This window comes from Girardinichthys multiradiatus, chromosome 14, assembly GCF_021462225.1.
Source record: "Girardinichthys multiradiatus isolate DD_20200921_A chromosome 14, DD_fGirMul_XY1, whole genome shotgun sequence".
Lineage (NCBI taxonomy): Eukaryota > Metazoa > Chordata > Actinopteri > Cyprinodontiformes > Goodeidae > Girardinichthys > Girardinichthys multiradiatus.
In genome coordinates this window covers 21,187,376-21,210,813 of record NC_061807.1, presented here as the reverse complement: position 1 = coordinate 21,210,813, position 23,438 = coordinate 21,187,376, and the positions used below count along the sequence as shown (strand labels likewise).

The 23,438-nt window shown below is 41.0% G+C and overlaps 1 protein-coding gene across 4 annotated transcripts in view; it reads right to left on the bottom strand.

Annotated features, from left to right (window-relative positions):
• The window catches only part of adamtsl3 (ADAMTS-like 3), a 155,580-nt gene that overhangs the window by 29,236 nt on the left and 102,906 nt on the right, over positions 1–23,438 (bottom strand). For all 4 annotated transcript variants that reach the window (XM_047386231.1, XM_047386230.1, XM_047386234.1 and 1 more), the window contains 7 exons: positions 21,828–21,955; positions 15,890–15,935; positions 14,878–15,114; positions 7,753–7,879; positions 7,026–7,100; positions 3,761–3,918; positions 416–527 (listed from right to left, as the gene is read on the bottom strand). In XM_047386231.1, the coding sequence (XP_047242187.1) occupies positions 416–527; positions 3,761–3,918; positions 7,026–7,100; positions 7,753–7,879; positions 14,878–15,114; positions 15,890–15,935; positions 21,828–21,955 (883 nt within the window). The remainder of the gene's footprint in view (positions 1–415; positions 528–3,760; positions 3,919–7,025; positions 7,101–7,752; positions 7,880–14,877; positions 15,115–15,889; positions 15,936–21,827; positions 21,956–23,438) is intronic.

Here is a 23,438-nt window from a genome sequence, read left to right as displayed (position 1 = left end):
AATTGCAAAGAAATTCCACAAAAAAACCTCAAATATATTAAAATATCAATAAATGTTTGATTTACTTTTATAAATTAAATATAATTAAATTAAATATTACAAATAAATACTAAATAATAAATTTCAGATCAAAATACAACTTGTAATGAATGAAATGAACTTAAGTTAAACATAAAAAAATAAAACATTTACTTTAACAAATCTAATATATAATTTTAAGCAAATTTGCATGAGTTTGTTTTTATAAATTAAATACATATGTAATTAATGTATTTAATTTGAATAAATGATCAAATAATTTATTTTAAATAAAATAAAATCAAAATAATAGATATATCTAAGAACAGAAAATGTGTTTGTGTCACAGTTTTCTGTCTGATGCAAAAATAATTAATCAGATTTTTACAAGGCTTACCTCCACCACAAGTGACAGAGCAAGGGAAAAAGTCAGTCTCTCTCCAGCGGTGGATGATGGGCTGATAGTAGATGTACTGGATCACACTGTCTGCTTCACTGGCAAACTGTATCTAAAGAAATAAATAAAAACAAACTAAAAAAAACAAGTCCCATCTTTTATTTCCTCTTAGTGTCCGTTCATATAAGAAAACTAGAAGAAATGGTAAAGCGTAATTACTTTAAATCTAAACTAAGTTTCAGCAGTGCAGCATTATAGGCTAAATAAAGCAGTGTTTAATTAAAGAGCTGTGCTCATTTCAAGCTTGCACCATTCGAACGTTTTCAAAAATGTTAATGTCACTCGTGAACGTGCTCATATGGGAATGTTTGTGCACAACTCTGCATCTGGGACACTAACAATGCACAAAACAATGATTTTACACATGCTGCCCTTTACAACAGGGGAAGCAGTCAGAAGATTAATTCGCATTTCATGATGAAGTGGTTCACACTACTCCAATATCCTTTAATCTAAACATATGAAACCAGAGCTGCTTTGCACCCTGCTTAATACAGGGAAGTTCAGCTGGAGTTCATAAATGAAAGCCTTATCTGAGTGTAGTGTGGACAGGCTTTTTAGAGGTTTTAATGGAAAAAGGTCTGAGTAAAGCTGCAGAGAATGCAACAAAAATTGGTGTGTTTGTAGGTATTTAACAGAGGGGAGTTGAGAGAGATCTTAGCTGGGTAAGATATTTTTGGGAAAACTGGAACACTAAGTTTTTCAAAACTACCTTTGAAGTTTTAACAGGTGTAGTACTTATTTTAGACCACTTAGTGTTGAAAACAAGCTTGATGGGTGATGGTACAAAGTTTTTAAGTAAACTGTTTCTTATTTACAAAACCAGTATTTGATTATACATAAAAGATGTCCTCCTGTTCGCCTAACTCAGGTGTTAGCTTCCCTTTTAGACTGATTTGGCTTTCCAGTCAACCAGATAAAGGAGATGGTTTTTGATTCTACCAGTCTCCAAAATTAGTTAAAAATTAGTCATTAAGAAAAAGATTGCACGTTTTATAGCTGTCCACTAATGGAGGGCAATATCCAAACAGATTCTAAATAAAGTACAAAAATGGCACTAAAAATTAAATATCTAACACAACCTGCTGTCTATCTCCATCTATAGTTAATTATATAGAATCAGTTGGGAAAAGAAGAAGCAGAAGAATGTAGAAGAGTAGAATGTAGAAGAAGAGCAAAGGTGAGAGGAAAAATAAGCTTTCCGGGCAAATTTTAAACCTATTAAGCGGTCTGTGTGTTTGCAAATTGAATGTGTCATTAAAGATATTGGTAACCTTTTTGGAAATAGGGTTCTGTGGAGCTGTTCTCAGCAGTAAGTATCTCCCGTTGGCTACAAAGTCCTCGGCAATATCTAAAGTTTCTGTTACTCTGTTGCTTATCTTGCTAGGTATACGTTGGAGTTTCTAAAAACAGCTTTTTAGCTGTTTTTACATTTTGTGAACCATCATGTTTGGTGACATAAACAATGATTATTTTATTGTTGCTTATAATGCTGTTTTAAATATTGCATGTGTATTTAGGTGAAGGGTGTAGAATGAATACAGAGATAGTTACTTTTGAAGGAACACCACTGTCTCGTCTTTTTCTTTGTTCATACTTACTGACTATTTTGGGTTGAAAGTGCAATCCAACATACACAGTCTGCAGGTGCCCCCAAGTGGTCAAATAATTATTAGCTGAATTAATCTGGAGACAAGGACAACTCCTGTGCAGTGTCAGCCACTTTAAGCATGCAGGCGGCTGAAGTAGGAGAATCATCATCACTGCAGACAGAGCATATCCAGAGCACAGCATGAGATTAAGTAGTGTTTTTTGTGGTAATTGCTGGGACATCTGAATAGCAGTTACGTACATTTTGTAGCAGTGGAGCATGTGTGCTGTTTATGTGACAACTCTAAATTGTGATGCACTTAATTTTTCAACAGTTCCAAGAAATTTATGGCAGCCTGGCACATCTAGAATTAAACTAGCTGTGCTACAGTATTACATTTGCAGAAAGATGATACTGGAACTTTATTTACTTTGGGCAGGATGTTTTCTTGCACCGAAGTTTAAAGCAGCAATGTGATAAAGACCAAAGTTCTGACCAAAAGGCTAAGCTAACAGCTAGTCAGAGTAGGGCCAATATTAAATAATATTTATAATACTTAAGACAAACTACAGTCATGGTACTTCATCGAAACACTAATTTCAGAGCCTTTACATAACAATCACTTTATTTTATGAAATATCATTATTATGAACTTTGAGTTGCTTCATAAGAAATCTTCTTTTTCATGGCATGGCAAGTGAAACCAACAACTGCCCAGCGTGGCTCTGTTAGCTTGACTGTCCAGTTAGAATTAAACTCTATTTCTTTAAACTAAGGTTGTTTTAAAAAGCTATGCAGGATATTTGGTAATTTCTATTGCAACCATAACAACTGCATATCTGTCTTGCATATAAAATATGAGGATTAAAATAGGATTAAAACAGCTTTGCCTTTCCTTTAATCTGATAGTGTGGAATTTATATTGTGATCTGCATCTCAGCTAAACTGCCCTATATTATTTAAATATCAAACAATTACAAATTAGTGCAGCAACATATACTGTACACAGTCAGGAGTTTGGAAAATATTATCCAAATGACATAGCAATGATCAGAGCTCTGTCATGGTGCTCAAGACAGAAGCTCTGTCTGTGCTGAAAAAGATTCACTCACCGTGGCATGCCGAATGCTTGGATTGACTGGCCTTGCCCTGTGTTTTGATTAATTTGGCTTAATTATTTGACCACATGGGAGCACTTATAGACTGTGTAAAAGAGGGAACGTTCATCCCAAGATGGTCAGGCAATCACTAACTATGGAAAAAGAACAAATTGAGATGGTGATGCCATGGCAAAAATGAATTCTATAAAAACAGAGCGGGCTGGGCCTTTTTTTTTTACTTGTATCATAATAAATACTTACTTTATATACATGTGAGAACATCACACAATGCTCCTTATTTTCTCATATTTGGACCCATGCCAATGTTGATAAGATCAAAAAAAAGCATAAAAGTGCCTTAATTATGACAACCAAACTTTATACATCTCTAAAATATGACCCCTATCAACTTGATCAAGTGCTTGTAGTGCTGTTAATCCACCATAATCCATCAGATGCTTAAACAAGGTCCTGTAATGCATCATTTATTTTATATTCCAGCTTCTTGCAAATATAATTTTTTACATATTCTTTACATGTTTAACCAAATAGGGTCCTGATTAGACCATTCCACGTATTAATGAAAGTTCTTACTTTGATGGTGAAGTCAGCTCCAAGAGGACCAATCATTCTGAGGATTTCTTTATCTGAAAGCTTCTGAAAATCCATGGTGGTGTTCTCCAGGTGGTACTGCCCAGATCGGTCCAACATCACTTCAGTTCTTACCCCTTGTAGGGTTTTACCCTCCACATCTAAAGATAAAGAAAACCAGACAACTAAAACAACCTGGAGAAATCAGAGTTCAGGTGAACCATCATTCTGCTCAAAAACGTAGTTTCTCTTTGCTAAAATATCATAGCTTCATCATCATAAAACCCTTATAATTTCTGAGGGGGAGTTTATTTATACTGTGTCACTGTTCTTCAAACAGAATTAAGAAGGAAATAAAAAATGTGATTGAACTGTCTAGAGGTTTAAAGGATTTGTTTGATTTAGGACAGACCACACACAGAGTCAGTCAGTGCCAGTAACACACAATGAGCCCAGTCTGGTTTCAGCGTTCAAAAGCCAAGAGCAGCACCACAGGATTGCCAGGAGGATCACGAGCAAGACCTGCAAAAAGGCTGTCGCTGCAGTGAGCCTCTGCTCTGTTTGACCTGAACCCAGCTCTGATGTCCAAATGGGTTCGGATCTAATTCCAGTATGAATGTTTAAAGAAAAGCTGTGAAGGTACAGAAGAATCAGCACCAGAATTGACAGAAATATTTAATAAACTGTAATGTTTTATCTAAAATGTAACAACAAATAGGAAAAACAGAGAGAAAGTATTCAACTTGTAATGGCACTTGTGGCTGCCAGTATACTGGTACTCATACTCTTCCGCCTGGACCGGGTCGCGGGGGCAGCAGTCTCATCAGAGACAGCCAGACTTCCCTCTCCTCCAGCTCCCCCGGGGGGAAGCCCAAGGCGTTTCAAGGCTAGCCGAGTGACATAGTCCCTCCAGTACGTCCTGGGTCGCCCCCTGGGTCTTCTCCGGGTGCGACATGCATAGAACACCTCCCAAAGGAGGCATAGCGTTGGTATCTGAAACAGATGCCTGAGCCACCTCAGCTGACTCCTCTCGATGGAGAGGAGCAGCGGCTTTAATCTGAGCTATTCCCGGATAGCCAAGGTCCTCGCCATGTCTCGTTCTGTCAGTCATGAAACCAAAGTTTGTGCCCATAGGTGAGGGTAGGACAAAGACCGACCGGTAAATCAAGAGCTTCGCCTTTTGGCTCAGCTCTCTCTTCACCACAACGGTCTGGCGCAGCGTCTGCACTACTGCGACGGGCGTGGCAATGTATTTCAGTTTTTCAGTTGAAAAAGTGAAGTGCATAAAATGTTGAGTCATTATACATAGACATATTTTCAAGTAATTGTTTTCTTAATTTTGATGATTATAGCTAATGAAAACCTAAAATGTCAGTATCTCACATAATTATAATATTACATAAGACAAATAAAAGGCATATTTAAAACCAAATGTATTTGCGCTCAATACTTGGTTGCGCCTCCTTGTGCATGAATTACTTCTTTGAAGCGACGTGGCATGGAGGCAGTCGGCCTGAGCCTCTGCTAAGGTGTAATGAAAGCCCATGTTGCTTTAATAGCAGCCTTCAAGTCATCTATGTTATTGGGTCTGGTGTCTCTCATCTTCCTCTTGATAATCACCCATAGATTCTCTATGGGGTTCAGGTCAGGTGAGTTTGCTGCCTAGTGAAGCACCCATGGTCACTGAACCCCTTTTGCTATCTTTGGCAGTCCTGCTGAAAATTGAAATCAGCATCTCCATAAAGCTTAATAAAATATCCTGGTAGATGGCTGCGTTGACTGTGGACGTCAGAAAACCAACTCGACCAACACCAGCAGATAGCATGGCACCTCAAATCTTCACTGACTGTGGAAACTTCCCACTGGACTTAAAGCAACATGGATTCTGTGCCTCTCCATTCTTCCTTCAGACCCTGGGGCCTTTATATACAATGCAATAAAAAATTTACTTTTATCTAAAAAGAGAACTTGGACCATTGAGCCACAGTGCAGTCCTTTTTTTCCTTAGCGTTGGTAAGAGAATTCTGACAATGTCTCTAGTCTAGGAATGGATCAACACAAGTAATGCTGCTTATAGCCCATATCCTGGACACATCAGCATGTGGTGACTCTAAAAGCATTGTCTACAGCTTGAGTCCACGCCTTGCAAATCTGCCCCAATCTCAAGTTTGTGCTTATCCATTTTGCTTGTGCAGCTTTTCAATCACTAATTTTCCTTCCACTTAACTTTCCAATAGTATGCTTGGACACACCAATTTGTGAGTAGCCACCTGTTTTAGCTATGACATCAAGTGGCTTCCCTACCTTGTGGAGTGTTCCCACAAAGTTGTCCACCTGTCTGCTTCACAGCTGTCACGTCCTCCGTCTTTTCTATGTTTATGTGGGCAACAACATAAACTTACTGTATAAAAACATATGTTCTATTGAGATTATAAAATAATCTAACTTTCTGAGAGACTAAACTTTAATGAGCTGTATGCCACAATCACTAAAACATGAAGAAATAAAAATAAAATATACCAATGTGTGTCTAATGAGACAATACAATATATGATTTTATCAGAGTTTTGGGTTGAAAGAAATTTACTTTTCATTGATATTATAATTTATTAAGACACATCTACTAATGTTACAGTTGTAGTTGCAGTTTATAACACTCAATAAGAACCAGCAATTAAAAATAAGTCACAGCATCCCAATTCATGCAAAAAATAAACCAATACTGACTTCTCTGCCATTTAATATTTTATTTACTTCCATTTTCTGTTAAAATGTAAAAAACAAATCTGTGGGAAGTGGAATATTTAGCCTTTTGTCAGAATGAAGAATCAAGATACTCATGTAAAACTTGGTAAATATACCAAAACGTGACATTATGATTGCCGTGTTTATATTGTAAATAATTAGCATGAAACAATTATTTTTTACTAAAGTTTTTCCCACAGTAAGTTTCTTTTTTTATACGTACCTAGACCTGGAAAACACCAAAAACATTTTTATTCTTTTCTTTAAATTTCCAAGAGTGCAGCCGAAGCTCTGAACTGAGACAGGAAGAGAATATTCTGTCTGTGAAGAGTTGATGTGTTTAAAGGAATACAAAAAAAGATAAATAATATGCAGCCAAACACCAGAGGAGTTCTTCAGAAAGCTACAAAAGTTAAGAGTAGAGTCAATTTGGCAATAAAAAAAACCCACATCTAATATAAATATTATAGTTTGGGTAAAACTGGTTTGGATGGAACGGCACCCCAGACCTACCAGGACTTACACAAGTGATCCGGGCCTTTTAGGACCAGACGTACATGACGGCTCTGATATGGAATGATTACCACCGTGTCCTCAGCTTGAGTGGAATAGACAAAAAACAAATAAATAAATAAATAAATGCAAAAACATGTTAACTGCATTTTAAACAATGTCCAGAATAAATACATATTTTATGCCAGAAGCAAGTGGCTGTAATTCAGCATAACATCAGCTTATACAAAGCTGATTTAGTGTTGCATTGTTAGGTAATATAATTCATTTATGAGTAGAAAGGTTAGAATATTAAATCATTATGTTATCAGAGCATTAAGCTACAATTATATTAAATTTAACTGCTTTTAAGTTCTCTTCAAAGGGTACCTTCTGCAGTTTAGCATTCCTCTCCAAAACAATGCATGACTGCCAGGAAAGCAAACACAGAAATGCGCCCCACGAAACATCTCTATTCGTTACTCTAATAGAACCACATCATCCTTAAAACATTGTGACTCTGAGCCACAATACACGATTTTCACTAAATTCTTTAGGTCTCAAAACCCGAGTCAAAACAATTGTGAAAGAACAATTTATTTTCCTATTCCATTTTCTAATCCAATCCAAGGTGTCGCTATTGATTTTAAATAAAAATCACAGTAAGACTGTCATTCCACTTAATTTTTTTATCTTATCTTGTTTTTCTCTAAACCTAAAATGCTATCAAAAGACAATTAAGAAAGATGAATATTTACTTTTCCCTGAAACATGCTGGGATTTGTAATGACCTCGCACCAATCTGCAGGATGAGCCGTCTCCGTTGCAGATGCCGCAGTTGTCCTCCTTCGATGTGCTTCCCAGTTCATGATCACATCCTACAATCTGCAACCAACAGAAACAGTAAAGCTCTTACTTTGAACAGATTGCATGGTGTACAGTTATTTTAATTTGACAGTCATTGGAAAAAGAAGGTTTCCATTCTTGTCAATACAGTGATGGGAAAAACTATAAACCTTTGCTGCTTTTACAGGATTTCAAAGAGAAAGTAGCATCCAGGTGCCTCTAATCACATGCAAGTCACACCACAAGTCCTGCCTTTAGGCGTTTTGTGAAAGGTTCTGCTGAGTCCAATATGAACTTCTCTGAATTGCAGAGTACTTCTGAGTCAGATTAGAAGTTATCTGTCGCACAGCTAAAACTTTTTCCAAACTCCATCATCAACGGCACAATGATCCCAAATAGGTGCTAATCAGGACTAAATGACTGAAAAAGAAAAAAAGCAAGGTCTTGCAATGGCCAAGTCAATGTCCAGACCTCAATCTGACTGAAATACTGTTGTGGGACCTTGAAATATCTGTGCAGAAACAAATGTCTGGAAACCTTAAATGAACTGAAGCAACACTAAAGTAGAGTGGGACTAAGTTCCTCCACAATCATGTGAGAGACTGATGAAGTTCAGATAGCAATAAACGCAAAAGGAATATTCTTAGGAGATCAAGTATACAGTATAATGTACTCGTACTCGTAGTCTTCCGCTTATCCGGGACCGGGTCGCGGGGGCAGCAGACTCAGCAGAGACGCCCAGACATCCCTCTTCCCAGACACCTCCTCCAGTTCCTCCAGGGGGAGCCCAAGGCATTCCCAGGCCCGCCGAGAGACATAGTAACCCCAGCGTGTCCTGGGCCGTCCCCTGGGCCTCCTCCTGGTGGGACGTGCCTGGAACACCTCCCGAGGAAGGCGTCCAGGAGGCATCCGGTATAGATGCCTGAGCCACCTCAACTGGCTCCTCTCGATGTGGAGGAGCAGCGGCTCTACTCCGAGCCCCTCCCGGATGGCCGAGCTCCTCACCCTATCTCTAAGGGAGTGCCCGGCCACCCTACGGAGGAAGCTCATTTCAGCCGCTTGTATCCGGGATGATCGGTCATGACCCAAAGTTCATGGCCATAGGTGAGGGTAGGAACGTAGACCGACCGGTAAATTGAGAGCTTTGTTTTTCGGCTCAGCTCTCTCTTCACCACAATGGACCAGCACAGCGCCCCCATTACTGTGGCAGCCGCACCGATCCGTCTGTCGATCTCCCGCTCCATTCTTCCCTCACTCGTGAACAAGACCCCGAGATACTTGAACTCCTCCACTTGAGGCAGGAACTCCCCTCCAACCTGAAGAGGACAAGCCACCCTTTTCCGGTCGAGTACCATGGCCTCGGACTTGGAGGAGCTGATCCTCATCCCAGCCACTTCACACTCGGCTGCGAACCGCCACAGCGCATGCTGTAGGTCTTGGCTAGAGGGGGCCAGCAGGACCACGTGATCCGCAAAAAGAAGAGACGGAATCCACTGGTCCCCAAACCAGACCCCCTCCGGCCCTTGGCTGCGTCTAGAAATCCTGTCCATAAAAGTTATGAACAGGACCGGTGACAAACGGCAGCCCTGCCGGAGTCCAACATGCACCGGGAACAGGTCCGACTTAGTGCCGGCAATGCGGGCCAAACTCCTGCTCCGCTCGTACAGGGACCGGATGGCCCCTAATAAAGGGCCCCCGATTCCATACTCCTGGAGCACCCCCCAGAGGGCATCACGAGGGACACAGTCGAATGCCTTCTCCAGGTCCACAAAACACATGTGAACCGGTTGGGCAAACTCCCAGTGTTCCACGGCCGGGACAAAAACCACACTGCTCCTCCTGAAGCCGAGGTTCGACTATCGGTCGGACTCTCCTCTCCAATACCCTGGCGTAGGCCTTACCAGGGAGGCTGAGGAGTGTGATCCCCCTGTAGTTGGAACACACCCTCCGGTCACCCTTCTTATGAAGGGGGACCACCACCCCAGTCTGCCAGTCCAGAGGCACTGTCCCCGACCGCCACGCAATGTTGAAGAGGCGTGTCAACCATGACGGCCCTACAACATCCAGAGACTTGAGGTACTCAGGGCGGATCTCATCCACCCCCGAAGCCTTGCCACCGCGGAGCTTTTTAACCACCTCGGTGACTTCAGCCTGGGTGATGAAAGAGTCCAACCCCGAGTCCCCAGCCTCTGTTTCCACCACGGAATGCGTGATGGCAGGATTGAGGAGATCCTTGAAGTACTCCTTCCACCGCCCGATAATGTCCTCAGTCGAGGTCAGCAGTCTCCCGTCCCCACTATAAACAGTGTTGGCGAAGCACTGCTTCCTACTCCTGAGGCGCCGGACGGTTTGCCAGAATCGCTTCGAGGCCAACCGGTAGTCCTTCTCCATGGCCTCACCGAACTCCTCCCAGGCCCGAGTTTTTGCCTCTGCCACAGCCCGGGCCGCAGCACGCTTGGCCTCACGGTACAAGTCAGCCGCCTCAGGAGTCCTACAAGCCAACCACAGCCGATAGGACTCCTTCTTCAGCTTGACAGCATCCCTTACTGCCGGTGTCCACCACCGGGTTCGGGGATTGCCGCCGCGACAGGCACCGCAGACCTTACGGCCGCAGCTACGGGCAGCAGCATCGACAATAGATGTGGAGAACATGGTCCATTCGGACTCTATGTCTCCAACATCCCCCGGGATCTGGTCGAAGCTCTCCCGGAGGTGGGAGTTGAATACATCCATGGCCGAGGGCTCCGCCAGGCGTTCCCAGCAGACCCTCACTATGCGCTTGGGCCTGCCAAGTCTCTCCGGCTTTCTCCTCCTCCATCGGATCCAACTCACCACCAGGTGGTGATCAGTGGACAGCTCAGCCCCTCTCTTCACCTGAGTGTCCAAAACATGCGGCCGAAGGTTTGATGATACGACAACACCTGCCTAGGGTGTCCTGGTGCCAAGTGCACTGATGAACACCCTCATGTTGAACATGGTGTTCATTATGGACAATCCGTGACTAGCACAGAAGTCCAATAACAAAACACCACTTGGATTCAGATCGGGGAGGCCATTCCTCCTGATCACGCCTCTCCAGGTGTCACTGTCGTTCCCCACGTGGGCGTTGAAGTCCCCCAGCAGAATAATGGAGTCCCCTGAAAGGGCACTATCCAGCACCCCCGACAGGGACGCCGGGTACTCTGCACTGCCACTCGGCCAGTAGGCTAAAATTATAGTCAGAGACCTCTCCCCAACCCGAAGGCGCAGGGATACGACCCTCTCATCCACTGGGGTAAACCCCAACACGAGACAGCTGAGCTGGGGGGCAACAAGCAAACCCACACCAGCCCGCCGCCTCTGCCCGTGGGCCACTCTAGAGTAGAAGAGAGTCCAACCCCTCTCAAGGAGATGGGTTCCAGAGCCCACGCTGTGCGTGGAGGCAAGCCCGACTATTTCTAGTCGATATCTCAGGTGGTGGGCCCACTGGGGGATGGCCTCGCGTCTCTCATTCGGGCTTGGCCCGGCCGGGTCCCGCGAGGAGCAACCCGGCCACCAGGCGCTCTCCGACGTGTCTCGACCCCAGGCCTGGCTCCAGGGTGGGACCCCGGCTCCGCCGTACCGGGCGACGTCACGTGCCTCGATATTTTGTTCTTCATGAGGGATTCTTGAACCACTCTTTGTCTGACCCATCACCTAGAGCCTGTTTGCCATGGGAGACCCTACCAGGGGCATTTAGGCCCCAGACAACATAGCCTCTAGGATCATTTGAGCACTCAAACCCCTCCACCACGTTAAGGTGGCGGTTCAAGGAGGGGCAGTATAATGTTTAATATTAATTTATCTTATGGTATCACATCTTTCTATAGAAACAACACACTGAATTCACACCAGAACTTTCAAAACCTTTCGAAAAAGTCCCAATGAAAGTGTTTTTTTTTTGTTTTTTTACTTTTTACTTCGTAAGTAATCCAAAACAACCCCTTGGTGTAATGAATATTTATATCTAATCTTTAGCTTCCCTGAGATAGCATCAACAGTAACTTTCATCTGATTAAATTTCCACATATTCTCCTTTTCTCTGCTTTTTTATTCAGCAATGTCTGCAAGCAAGCTGTGTTGATTGATGGAGTTTTTCACTATTTCTGTCAGTCACACACAACCAAAACCACACTGTGATTCTAAGCATTGTAAAATAGTGCACCGAACTGTGCATGCACGCAGCACTGAGGGATGTTACTTCATTCAACCGAGGAAAAAATGCATTGTAAACTATTTCCTGGATGGTCGGTCAAAAGCCACATGTCCAAAATTATTCTTATTGGGTATTCATGTGTAAAGCAGATGTTATATGATGTAATTCAGTTTTCTGTGCATTAGTCTTCTAGGATTTCTTTCTTTTTAAGAATATGTACTTGAATGCAACGTAATGTGATCCCTTTTGAACCAGAGTGAAAAAGCGCGTATGAATAACTGAATGGCTCTTTTAGAAAGCAGTAGCTTACTATGGGCTCAAATGATGACTTGACCTGTCGTAGCTTATTTGTTCTTACATGATCAACATTTTGTACGATCGGTTCTATAGTATGGAGCAAAAAATATAGCTCTATTTTAAATCAGAGCTTCTTCTGTTGTAGACAAAGTGTAATTTATTGCGTAAATTATAAATTCATTGCATTGTCTTCACATCTTTATTATCATAAGGCAGTATAGATACTTCTCAAAGACAAAGCCTGCAGCCTATTTTACATTAAATAATGTCCCATTATGTATTCAAACAAATTGCATGAATGCCTAAAGCCCCCCTAATATAAGATCAGAACGTCTTAATATAATCTATAAGCTATTTAACTCATTCGTACATCACATGCTACATTGGTTCATACATATAAATAATGAAATTCTGTCCACAATGGACATTTTTATAATGGGAACCTTTACAAGACACCACTTGTGGCAGTCTGAGTCGAGTTGTGGCCAAAAGCTTTGAGACTGTTGAAAATTTTGCTTTTTACAGCTACAATGCTTTAGTTTTTATGGTGGCAGGTTGCATTGAGACTAGGCTGCTATTGGGATTGAACAGATAGAAAGCAATGAATTGCAACTTTAAAGAAGGTTAATAAAAATAAACGTAGTCACACAAAACGCATTTGCGCTGTGTTTAACCCTGACATAAAATGACATGCAGGCATAATCTCAATGATCTTATGGTTAGCTCGGAGGGAAAGTGTTAATCAGGACAGGGCTGCTGAAAACGGGCCAGATATCTGTCATGATTTTAATGTGTTTGAGTTGTGTTTTGGAACTTGTTCATGATTGCTCATGTTTTTCCATCTGGTGCTTCAGTTCATTTCCTTTAAGTTTAGTTTCTTGTTCTGATTATGGTACATTCTAGTTATGTTACTTTCAGATTTATCCTTTGATTTCATTGTCATTGTTTCTTTGCTTAGACAGTTAAGTTTTGTTTTCACTCTCTGTGTCCGCCACAGCAATCAGTTTCATTGAGTCCACCAGCACTTTGCCAATAAGTGTCATTGCTTCCCTTGTTTCATGCCCCATATATACTCCTCTGTTCTGTTTACCCCTTGCTAGCTTATTCTGCTCTGTTCATGCTAAGACTGTTGTCCTCAACTGTTTGTCCACGCCAAGCCTGTCCACAACTGTCTTGGCCAAGCCAAGCCTTTTCATGCCCATGCCTGCATCTGCTTAATCCAGCCTGCTCTAAGTTCTTTTTGTTTTTTACTAAACCATTTTATTTTCACCAATCTGCTCCTGCCGGCCTGCATTTGGGTCCAAACTAAGAGCCAGGAAGGTGGCTCTTAGTAGACAGATATCTGTCATTTTGACTGAACTGGAAGAGCAGAATTTCTTTAAACAAAAGTGACGTGTGAAATTAACCATAGTCACATCAAAGGAAACGCATCATTTCATTGGCCACTGCTTGTAAGGTTGCACCCCAGTCAACCCTTTATCAAGTCAGTAGAAAGTTCAAGATATTGAAGAGTTCAAGGAGTTCAGTTGCTGTGAAGAAAGCTTCAGGGTACAAAACAAAAATAGCAAGTGCAAAGACCACCTTCTAAAGATAATTTACACCAGTGTCAATACGGTACCTAACTCGTATGGACATAAAGTAGTATGTCGATACAATTTACATAAATATCGTAAATTGTGAAGTAGTGTGTGTGTGTGTGTGTGTGTGTGTGCTTCTATAAGGACAGTTATGCAGAAACTTTTGGACACTTATCTAATGTCAAGAGTGAGTTAAGGTATTTTCCCCAAAAAAGTCCCTAAGATTGTTGACGGCATCAATAAACAGGACTGTCTGTAGAAGAAAAAGGTGATTGCTACCAAAGCATTTAAAACCTAGAAAACATGAATTATGGAACCACGGTATATAATAAAGCTTTTAGTAAAAAGAATTCATAACACCTAGACAGTAAAGTCTGTGAAAATTTCCGTTAGTCTCCTAACGTTTGGGGAAGACTGTAGTTTGGACCAGGCTTTTCAATTGGTCAAAGATGAAGATAAAAATGTATTGGTCAGGATATGTGATATAAAACTATTTGTAAAGGTAATTAGAGTTTACCCACTGGGTTCCCACATTAAAACATTTGTGACTTTTTTTATTGATGATACATTTGTGTTAAGGATTAAATTCAAATTGAACAAAAATCTTAAGGATATCAGATTGGATGTCAGATTGTTTTCTTTTTAACCTCAATCAGGGTTCTTCAACTCCAGTCCTCGAGAGCTACTGCCCTGTAGATACATTCATACTCCAACAAAGCTGAATCAAATGATTGAATTAACTCTTCCATGTCCTCAAGTTTTGGAAAGGCCTGGTAATGAGCTATTCATTTGATTGAAGTGTATGGGAGCAGGGACGTTTCTGAAAGCTGCAGTATAGTAGCTCTCGAGGACTGGAGTTGGAGAGCCCTGCTTTACATTATTGCCAGTCCTAGATGCACATTTTGGATCCTAATTAAAGACAAACTAAAAAAACTAAGTCAAAGTATTGGAAGACAAAAGCAACCCAACCCTGTGATGCTTTCTCCCACCTGGCAGACTCCGCTGATGCACATGTCCAAAGACTCGGTATAACAGCGTGTTCCGTCCAGCACTTTAGGCGCCAGCTCCACCACAAGGCCCGAGCCCTTGGCTTTACACTTGAGAGAGCAAGGGTTTTCTGGATCGTTATAAACAGGTAGCCAGTCATGGAACTCTCCCTGGTATCGAACATCTGCGTGAGCTGAACACTGCTGAGCCCGGAAGTCCCCAGCATCCGGAGGGCAGTCCTAAGGGCAACACCAACAAAGCTTTTAAAAAGTTTTATAGGGTGACTAACACTGTGATAGCTGTAATATATTAAGTATCTGCATAGCAATGTTTTTAAACAAGGGGTTGGGAAGGGGTTGAGTATGCTCTACTTTGCAAAGAGGAAAGTGTTCAGGTCAGTTTTAAAAAGCAGGAAAAGCCCTGATTACTCTGAAAACTCTGCTATGATCAGGAGGGTACATTAAATGGCAATAAGTCCATAATCTGCATAGTGGAGGTGATAAACACCATATTTTAAAATTAGCAACCAAGGAAGGTGCCAAAGAATAAAAGGGAGTCAAAGACTAATCCTTGGAACACACCACAAATCAGAGCTAGTAATAACGTAAAATCATAAAATGTTATCCCAAGGGTTCTGAATAAATTCTGAGCCAAGTCCTTAATACCAATCCATGCCCCTAAATAATACAATTGGACGATATGATGGATGGTTTTCAGAGTATAAGCTTTTAAAAACAATTATTAACCTTGGATAACCTTTTATCCAATTAACCTTGGATAAAAAAGACAAACGTCTGTCAGAGCTCTAGCTGGATTTCATTTTTAGATCAAATTCAAATAAAACATGTTAGATGTGTCTTAATCTTTTCTCCAGCAACAAAATCACAGATGACTAACTCCCCTTGAGAAGTAAATTTAATAGTTTCATCCTCAATCCAGTTTTTTCTTTAATTCCAAAAGATGCTTGAAAGCCCTATAGACAACATTACATGCATGCGACAGTTTTGAACTTACCACATTACTGCATGTGCGATATTTGATATTCTGCCCTTCACAGATTCTGCAGAAAAAAACAAATAATAATAATAATCAGGAAACAAACCAAAATGCATACAAATCATCTGCATCCATTGCATCTGGAGTTTCATCCCAAATGTGGTGTTATTTTCCAAAATGTAATGAATGGAATTGATATTTGTCAAACCACAAACATATACCAGTGGAGAGTTTGCAAAGCTCCTTCCAGTAAAATCTACACAATGTGTATCTGTAACTGAAAACAATCACTATATTTACATATTTTATACTAATCCAAAGAGAATCTTTGGGTTAGTATATAAGGGTTTAACAGGCCAAGCAATTTGTGCAATGTAATTGCAATGATTAGTAATCTATTATTACACATATTTTATCTGTCATGCATTGAAATTGTGCTTTTTAGTTTTATATTTCGTCAGTTGGAGAGATTTTCGCCATCTACACCTGATTTAGGGCTTAGTGACCTAAATGTTAGAGTTCATGGAGAGTAGTCTGGACACTGTGATGATGAAACAGTAAGAGAGCGGTCATGTTATCCTAAAATCATGCACTAATATGTTAGATTATTTTAGCACCTGAAGAAATTATTTCTGCCTCTATGTTTGAAGCTAAAGAAATTAGATTAAATCATGTTCGAAATATTAATGTGCAAGTACAGTGAAACTATGTTTCTCCTCAAGATTTATACCAGCCCACCTTTCTTTATATTGGGCAGAAACCATGCAGCAGGTTAAACTTTAACTTCGTCCCTGACAATTTGGTAAGAAACACATTTCTATATAATATATATAATCCAAAATTGCAATACTTAGTATTGAATGAACCTCAGCTTTGAAGATTTTGAATAAACTGCCATTTGTCTTGTTGTACCAGTCCACAAACAAATCATGGCTACATAAATTAACAGTAATATACATACATTAGCGGAGCAGGCATAGTGGAGTCCAGCAGTCTGTATCTGTTGAAAAGATTAAAGCACTTTGGATCGTGACTCCCTCCAGTCTGTGGCGGTTCTGCCCAAACTATTGAGCTCACCACTTACTGAAACGGAGGATTCTTTTCTCGTCAAGAGATGATAAACCGCTGATGGTAACAATGATAGGCCAATCACCCGAGACCACAGTGGAAACTGATTAGATGATATTCCTTTTGAGTTTGGAAACTTAAAAGGAATTTCACTGTCTTTGTTCTTTAGCTAATCAGAAACATGGATTGGAGACAACGTCTCAGAGTTGGGACTCACTCATGAGTGAAGGGCTTGGGAATTTTTGCTGTGTTATTGCAGGGAGTAGATGTGGAGCGTGTGGCATGGCAAGAACATTAGAGCCTGTGACGAATCCAGACAGTCCCCTCTGCCAAGCCAAACAGCAAATCATGGGGCCTGAACCCAAACAAGAGACTTCCAAAGACCATGAGATGAGAGACAGGTAGCAAAGTGTGGAAACTCACTCAGGGACCAGGAATATATAAATTAGACATAAAAAAGGTAAAGGCAATAAAATGAATTTCCCTTTTCATTTCCTACTCACAAGGAAATCTTCAAAGTGGTGTTTAAATAGAAGTAGGCAGAGCCAGGACTGAAGGGTTCACCACGATGTCATCATGGGTTTTAATGTCAGAATATCTGGACCACATTACAAATAACTTACTCAATATCTTTCTGACATTTTACAAACAGATGAACACAAGTAGAGAACAAAGCTAGATCTTGAGTTGGAATATTTTCCCAAGCCTTGATGTTGCTCCAACTCATCCATTTTGCTAGTTCATGTCAAGGTGTAAAGATCTTTTTATGCAGTAGGGAGGACAGTAACAGTTTACCAATATTATTTGCTATCAAACAACCCGAATGAACGAAGGAGCAGCACCTAACAATCTGCTATTCTATTTGGACGCATCAATGCATCTGAAAAAACGCAAGTCCAGTAGTTTGTTCTGTCTCGGCACAACTGACCAAGATGTGCAGAGTGAATGTTAAAGGAGCCAACTGCACATAAGCTGACGAGATCAGTGGCGGATGCTGGTCTTTCAAGGAGGGGAAGCTCAATTTCAAGATCGCTGATTCGCTCATTTCGCTATCAATCAAAAAGGGATTCAGCCTCTGACAAATGATCCAATCATCATGCAGAAGCTGAGCGTCCGGTCCAGCTGAGGTCAGCCCACTGCCCCATAGACCCCCAGAGACGCTGAGCGTCCGATGGGCGGGACAAAGCCCAGCATTTTTGCTTCGCTATTGAACTCACTGTTTAAAGCACTGTGAAGTTGCGGGAATGAGTCTTTACCAGTGATAAGAAGCTGATTCTGAGCAAACGTTGAGCGCGTATTTAGTCAATGACATGTACACACAACAGTATATATTTGAGCACTTATTTTTTGACATTTTAGGGGAAGCTGAGCTTCCCTTGCAGTCTCAGAGCAATCGCCACTGGACGAGATGCACTGTGGCACTACTGATGCACAGTTTCCTTGCGTCAATAGAGGGGTCTAGCCCTGGGTTTAAAGGGTAAATGGACTGAACTTCTAAAGCACATTTCCAGTCATACCGACCACCGATCAAAGCGCTTTACACTAACACTAGGGGGACGGTAGCTCAGGTGGTAGGGGCTTACCTGTGACTAGTTTGAACCCCCACTCCATCCGTCTCAGTCCTTGTGTCCATGGGCAAGACACTTCACCCACCTTGCCTGCTGATGGTGGTCAGAGGGCCCGGTGGCACCGATTGTATGGCAGCTTCACTTCTGTCAGTCTGCCCCAAGGCAGCTGTGCCTATGTATGTAGCTTACCACTGTCAGTGTGTGAATGGTGGATAATGATTGTAGTGTCAAGCACTTTACAGTTATTGGACTTGATAAAGTGCTATACAAGTGCAGGCCATTTACCATTTACACTAGATCCGCATTTACCTAATCGCACTCACAAACGCACACACATTGATACACTGATACGCAGATTGGTAGGCAACCTGAGGTTATGCGCCTTGCCCAGGGGGAAGCTGGAATGGAACCCACAACTCAAAATCTTTAGGATTTAGTAGCATTTAAGATAGTTTGCATTCCTTCCAAGATTATTAAGACAGTATAAAATGACTGAACATCTGCTGCAAACTAATAGGTTTTTGGGACAAACCCTGGGTACCTCAAGCAGAAACGTATCCTAACATTTCTTGGAAACTATCTGTTCAGATTGTTATGCACACACAATGGATTAGGACCATCTTTTAAAAATTGATTTTTATTCTCAGTGAGCATTTCCTAGCTGAATAAGAGTAAAAAGAAAAAAAAAGACAACAACACACTTAACATCCCACTGTATCCCAACGCCTATAAATTAAACAGTGACATAAGCAGTTGTTCCTTTTGTCTTGCCCATTATCAGTCATGAATAAAAGTGTGACAAAATGAAGGTGGGCCTGTTCTAAGGGAAGAATCTCAAAAGAAATATTAACTGAAGGATTCACCATGCATGATCATGAAGAATACATGGTGCATTTATTTCTTGCTATGGATGCCCGATGGCATCGCCTTTCTTGTAAAGCAGCTATGCTTTGGAGTTTTGTGATTAGGTAATAGTGCTGGGTGGATGGGACTAATGAGGGCCAGATGATTAGTGTCCTAATCACCTCCAGGGTATTTTTGCCATGGCAGTAAGTTGCTTGCATGGCCACTTGTGCGTGTCTGTGAGTGTAAAAAAGCTTAAATTGGTTTGGAGGGTGTTACAGGCCCATTTCCAGCCTCTCCTGCCAACAAAAATCCCTCACTTTCACACATAGACACACATAGGAGGCCTTGTGCTGTTTTTTAATGACATTGTTATATCTGCCACCCCTGGCCAGGGTACTGCTCCCTCATTTCCACGCAGCAGTGGGGTGGATCTGAGTCCATTAACCAAAGGACACATATGTTTGTAAACAGATCCACCTGGACCCTGATGAGTATGTAGAACTCCTCGTATGCAATCACAGAAGGAGCCTAAGCCCCAAACACCTCTTAACACATCAACTGCCTTTACAGCCAGTAGCGCTCTGAGGTTCACCTGACCAAAAAATGCTGGGGGGCAATCGACATCATGAATTGAAGTCCTGAAAAATCTCCTGACCTCAGTGTTTACCGTGGAGTACAGAGGGGGTCTGGCACTTCAAGCAAGAGGTTTTGACAGTCTTATGTTTCTCATTCTCATTCTTGTGTGCAGAGAGCGCAGATGGATTCATGGTGGGGGGGACGCTAGCCCCATATGGTAACTCGGTTGTGACCTTAAATACGATCTGTGCTGTTTTGTCAATTTGTCTTTTACACAGTTGAGATGTTTTATGATCTCACTGGCTGCTCCTGTCATTTGGCGGCTCCCTCCTGAACACCCCAGGCAGTGAAAAAGTGGTGAATTTTAGCAGCAAAGCTCACTGGCTACCTTTAGCAAGTGAGCAATAGATTCTGGGAACTGTAAAAATGAAGGAATGTGGTGAAGTCACTCTAATGCTATTTCCAAGCCTATAAATGTGACAATATTTCTATGGAAAACATACCCTCTGAGTCCTTATGAGCCCTTTTTTCCTTTTACCCATCAAACACAGTTATGGTTGCCCTCATTCAAACCTTGATCTTAAAGCTGAGCAGAAGGTCTGAAGTCAAAGCAAGCAGGTGACTTTGGCTTGAGGATTAAAGGACCCCCCTCTACAGTGCTCTGAAAATATTTGTGGTCTCTTACAGATTACTTCTGTCTTTGCTTTTTGCCACACTTTGATTTTTAACACATTTTAACAAAGATAAAGACAACCTGAGTAACCACAAAAACTGTTTTCAAATGATGATGTCATTTATTAAGGAATTAAACTATCCAAACAAACCTGGCCCTATGAGAAAAAATAATTGCCCCCTAATACTAATAACTGGTTGTGCGTGAACCTTGGTGCCAACACCTGCCAGTAAGTGTTTGTGATATTGGGAAATGAGTGTATTACATTGCTGTGGAGGAATTTTGCCCCACTCTTGTCTGCAGAATTGTCCTAATTTAGCCACACTGGAGGGTTTTCAAGCATTTTCAGCCTGTTTAAGCTCATGCCACAGGATCATAATCAAATTCAAGTCTGAACTTTGATTAGGCCATTCCCAGACCTTTATATTGCTTTTCTTTCATTGACTTTGTTTTTCTGTATTTCTGTTCTTTAATTTCTTTAGATTGGGGCATGATGTATTCCTTTTTTCTATTGGTCAGACAGTAATCAGACCAGGGGTGATTATTGTAATTCAACCCAGGTTTCCAAAAAACTGTGTTTGACAGTTAATTTATGATCTTAACACCAGGGGAGGAGGTGGGATTGTTTTTTCCATAGGGCCAAATTTGTTGGATTCTTTCCTTGAGTCTTTGACCATTGCGTGCTTTGTATGTCTGTAAAAACTAATACAAAAAGCTAAATGTTTGAAACAGAGGTATGATTTAAGATGACATTGTATTAATTTGTCTTACTTCCTGTGACTGAAGCTTCATGTAACCCCTTACTTTTCATAATAATGTCGTTAAATTAAACTGGTTGGTAAATCATTGTCATTGTCAGCATGGTCAGCCTTTTTTTCTGTTGCCTTTACCAATTTAATGCAAGTTCTGTTTGGCACCTGAACCTAAATCCTTACTGCAGGCTGTAATTGTGACCTTTCAATCATTCTCCATCACATAAGGATTTAAATCCCAAAAAATTAAAAACATACAAAAATTCTAAAGACAAAAATAAAGATTAAGATCGAATCTCATTTTTTCCCTTTCCTCTCATTCTTGGATCAGCTTCTTGATAGATTTTCCTATTTCTCAGTGGAATATTTTACCCACTACCTGAATTAAGTACAGTACTTACAATTGGAGTACGGTTCTCCCCTGGTAGAGAGATTTGGATTAGGAGACCATAAACAGTGAGAGGCAATCTTACCTGGAGCTCAGACATCGTCTTAATGAATATGAGGCTCCTCCGCCACACGTACGAGAACACTCGCTCCATGAGCCCCAGGCATCCCACAGCGTGTCCCTATCTTCCTCCGATCTGGCCGTCCTTGAGTTCTGCAAACCAGACAGGAGATTGTGAATGAGTGAATGGAAGACCTTTATTTTTTTTTTAAACCATAATGGTCAAAGAAGTCCTCAGATGAAGCCCTCATCACCTCCAAGAGTTATTTTCATGTTGATACAAGATTGTCTCATGTAAGGATATAAAACAGAAAGGTTTGCCTAAAATGACATTTATAGACATTTATTAGAAACAAATCTTATCAGCTGAAAACAATGAGTGTATGTGACCAGAAAGATACAGTTCTACCTTCTTTACTAAGTCAGAGCCAGTCTTTAGGTAGTGAAAAGGGATTTTTTTAATAAAGTTCAGGCCACACTTCTGTGCCTCTCTGCTAATTGCATTGCGTTGTATTTGGCAGTGGGATAAGGAATACTACAGCAGCACCCAAGATCAATATTATGAGAGGACAAGCGCACGTCTCGGATATGAAATGACAGCCAAAAACAGAAGATCCTCTCTGTTTCATCCATCTTATCCTGTTCCAACTTTCCTATCACTGTCCTAAACTGGACTAGCTATTTCTGCTTATTTTTAAAAAGATGTGCATTTGTAAAAAAAAATCTGGATTATCTATGATTGGATATAAATTATGGTAAAGTACTCCTGCTTGGGTTTATGGGCTTCTTTAAAAAAAACTAAGAGGACTTCCAATGCTACATTATCTAAAAACTGAACTTAAGCTTAGAAAAAATAAATATACTTTGCTTTTCCTATCAGGGACAACAACATTTTAGCTTAATGAGAATGGCTGCCTGTGTATAAGGTGAATAGATGAAACACTGGAAAGACAATTAATGAAAAAAGACTTGGAATAAGCATGTTTAGGCCAACAGGTGGTGAGAACACATTAAATAAAATAAAGTGCCACTGTGATTTTCGGCTGTCAAAAGGAGCAAAACTGTTTCCACATGGTAAACGCTTAGGGGATTTTCCAATGGTACTAATCCTGTCAAAAAAAACAGTTGAATTAGGGTACAAATCTGACATGATATGGTAGTTGCTGTTGATGCCTACAACTTTACTAACATATTGTTCCTGGAGTTTCAAAAATAACAATGGGAGGCAGATCTTTAAATTATTCTGTGGGATCAGCTCCCTTCTACTGTCTGTGAGACAGACACCCTATTTACTTTCAAGACTAGACTCAAAACTTTCCTTTTGTATAACGGTTATAGTTAGAGTGGTTAAGGTAAACCATAGGCTATCTCTGTACAGTATTCATACTGCTATATGCTTAGACTGCTGCAGGATCCAATGGAAGAGCAGTTACTACCATTTGCTGTTTGTTTATCTGGCCCATTGAAATTATTCCTGGCCCAATGCCTTTGTGTTTAGCTAAGTGCCTTTCCTGGACTGACTCATTTATGGTGCTGTTACTACTAATGACTTTGTGTATCAGCTTTGTTATTTGTATCTATAGAAAGTAATCCTTGTCCAGTACTCCTGAGTTTTGGATAGTCGCTTTCCTGGACG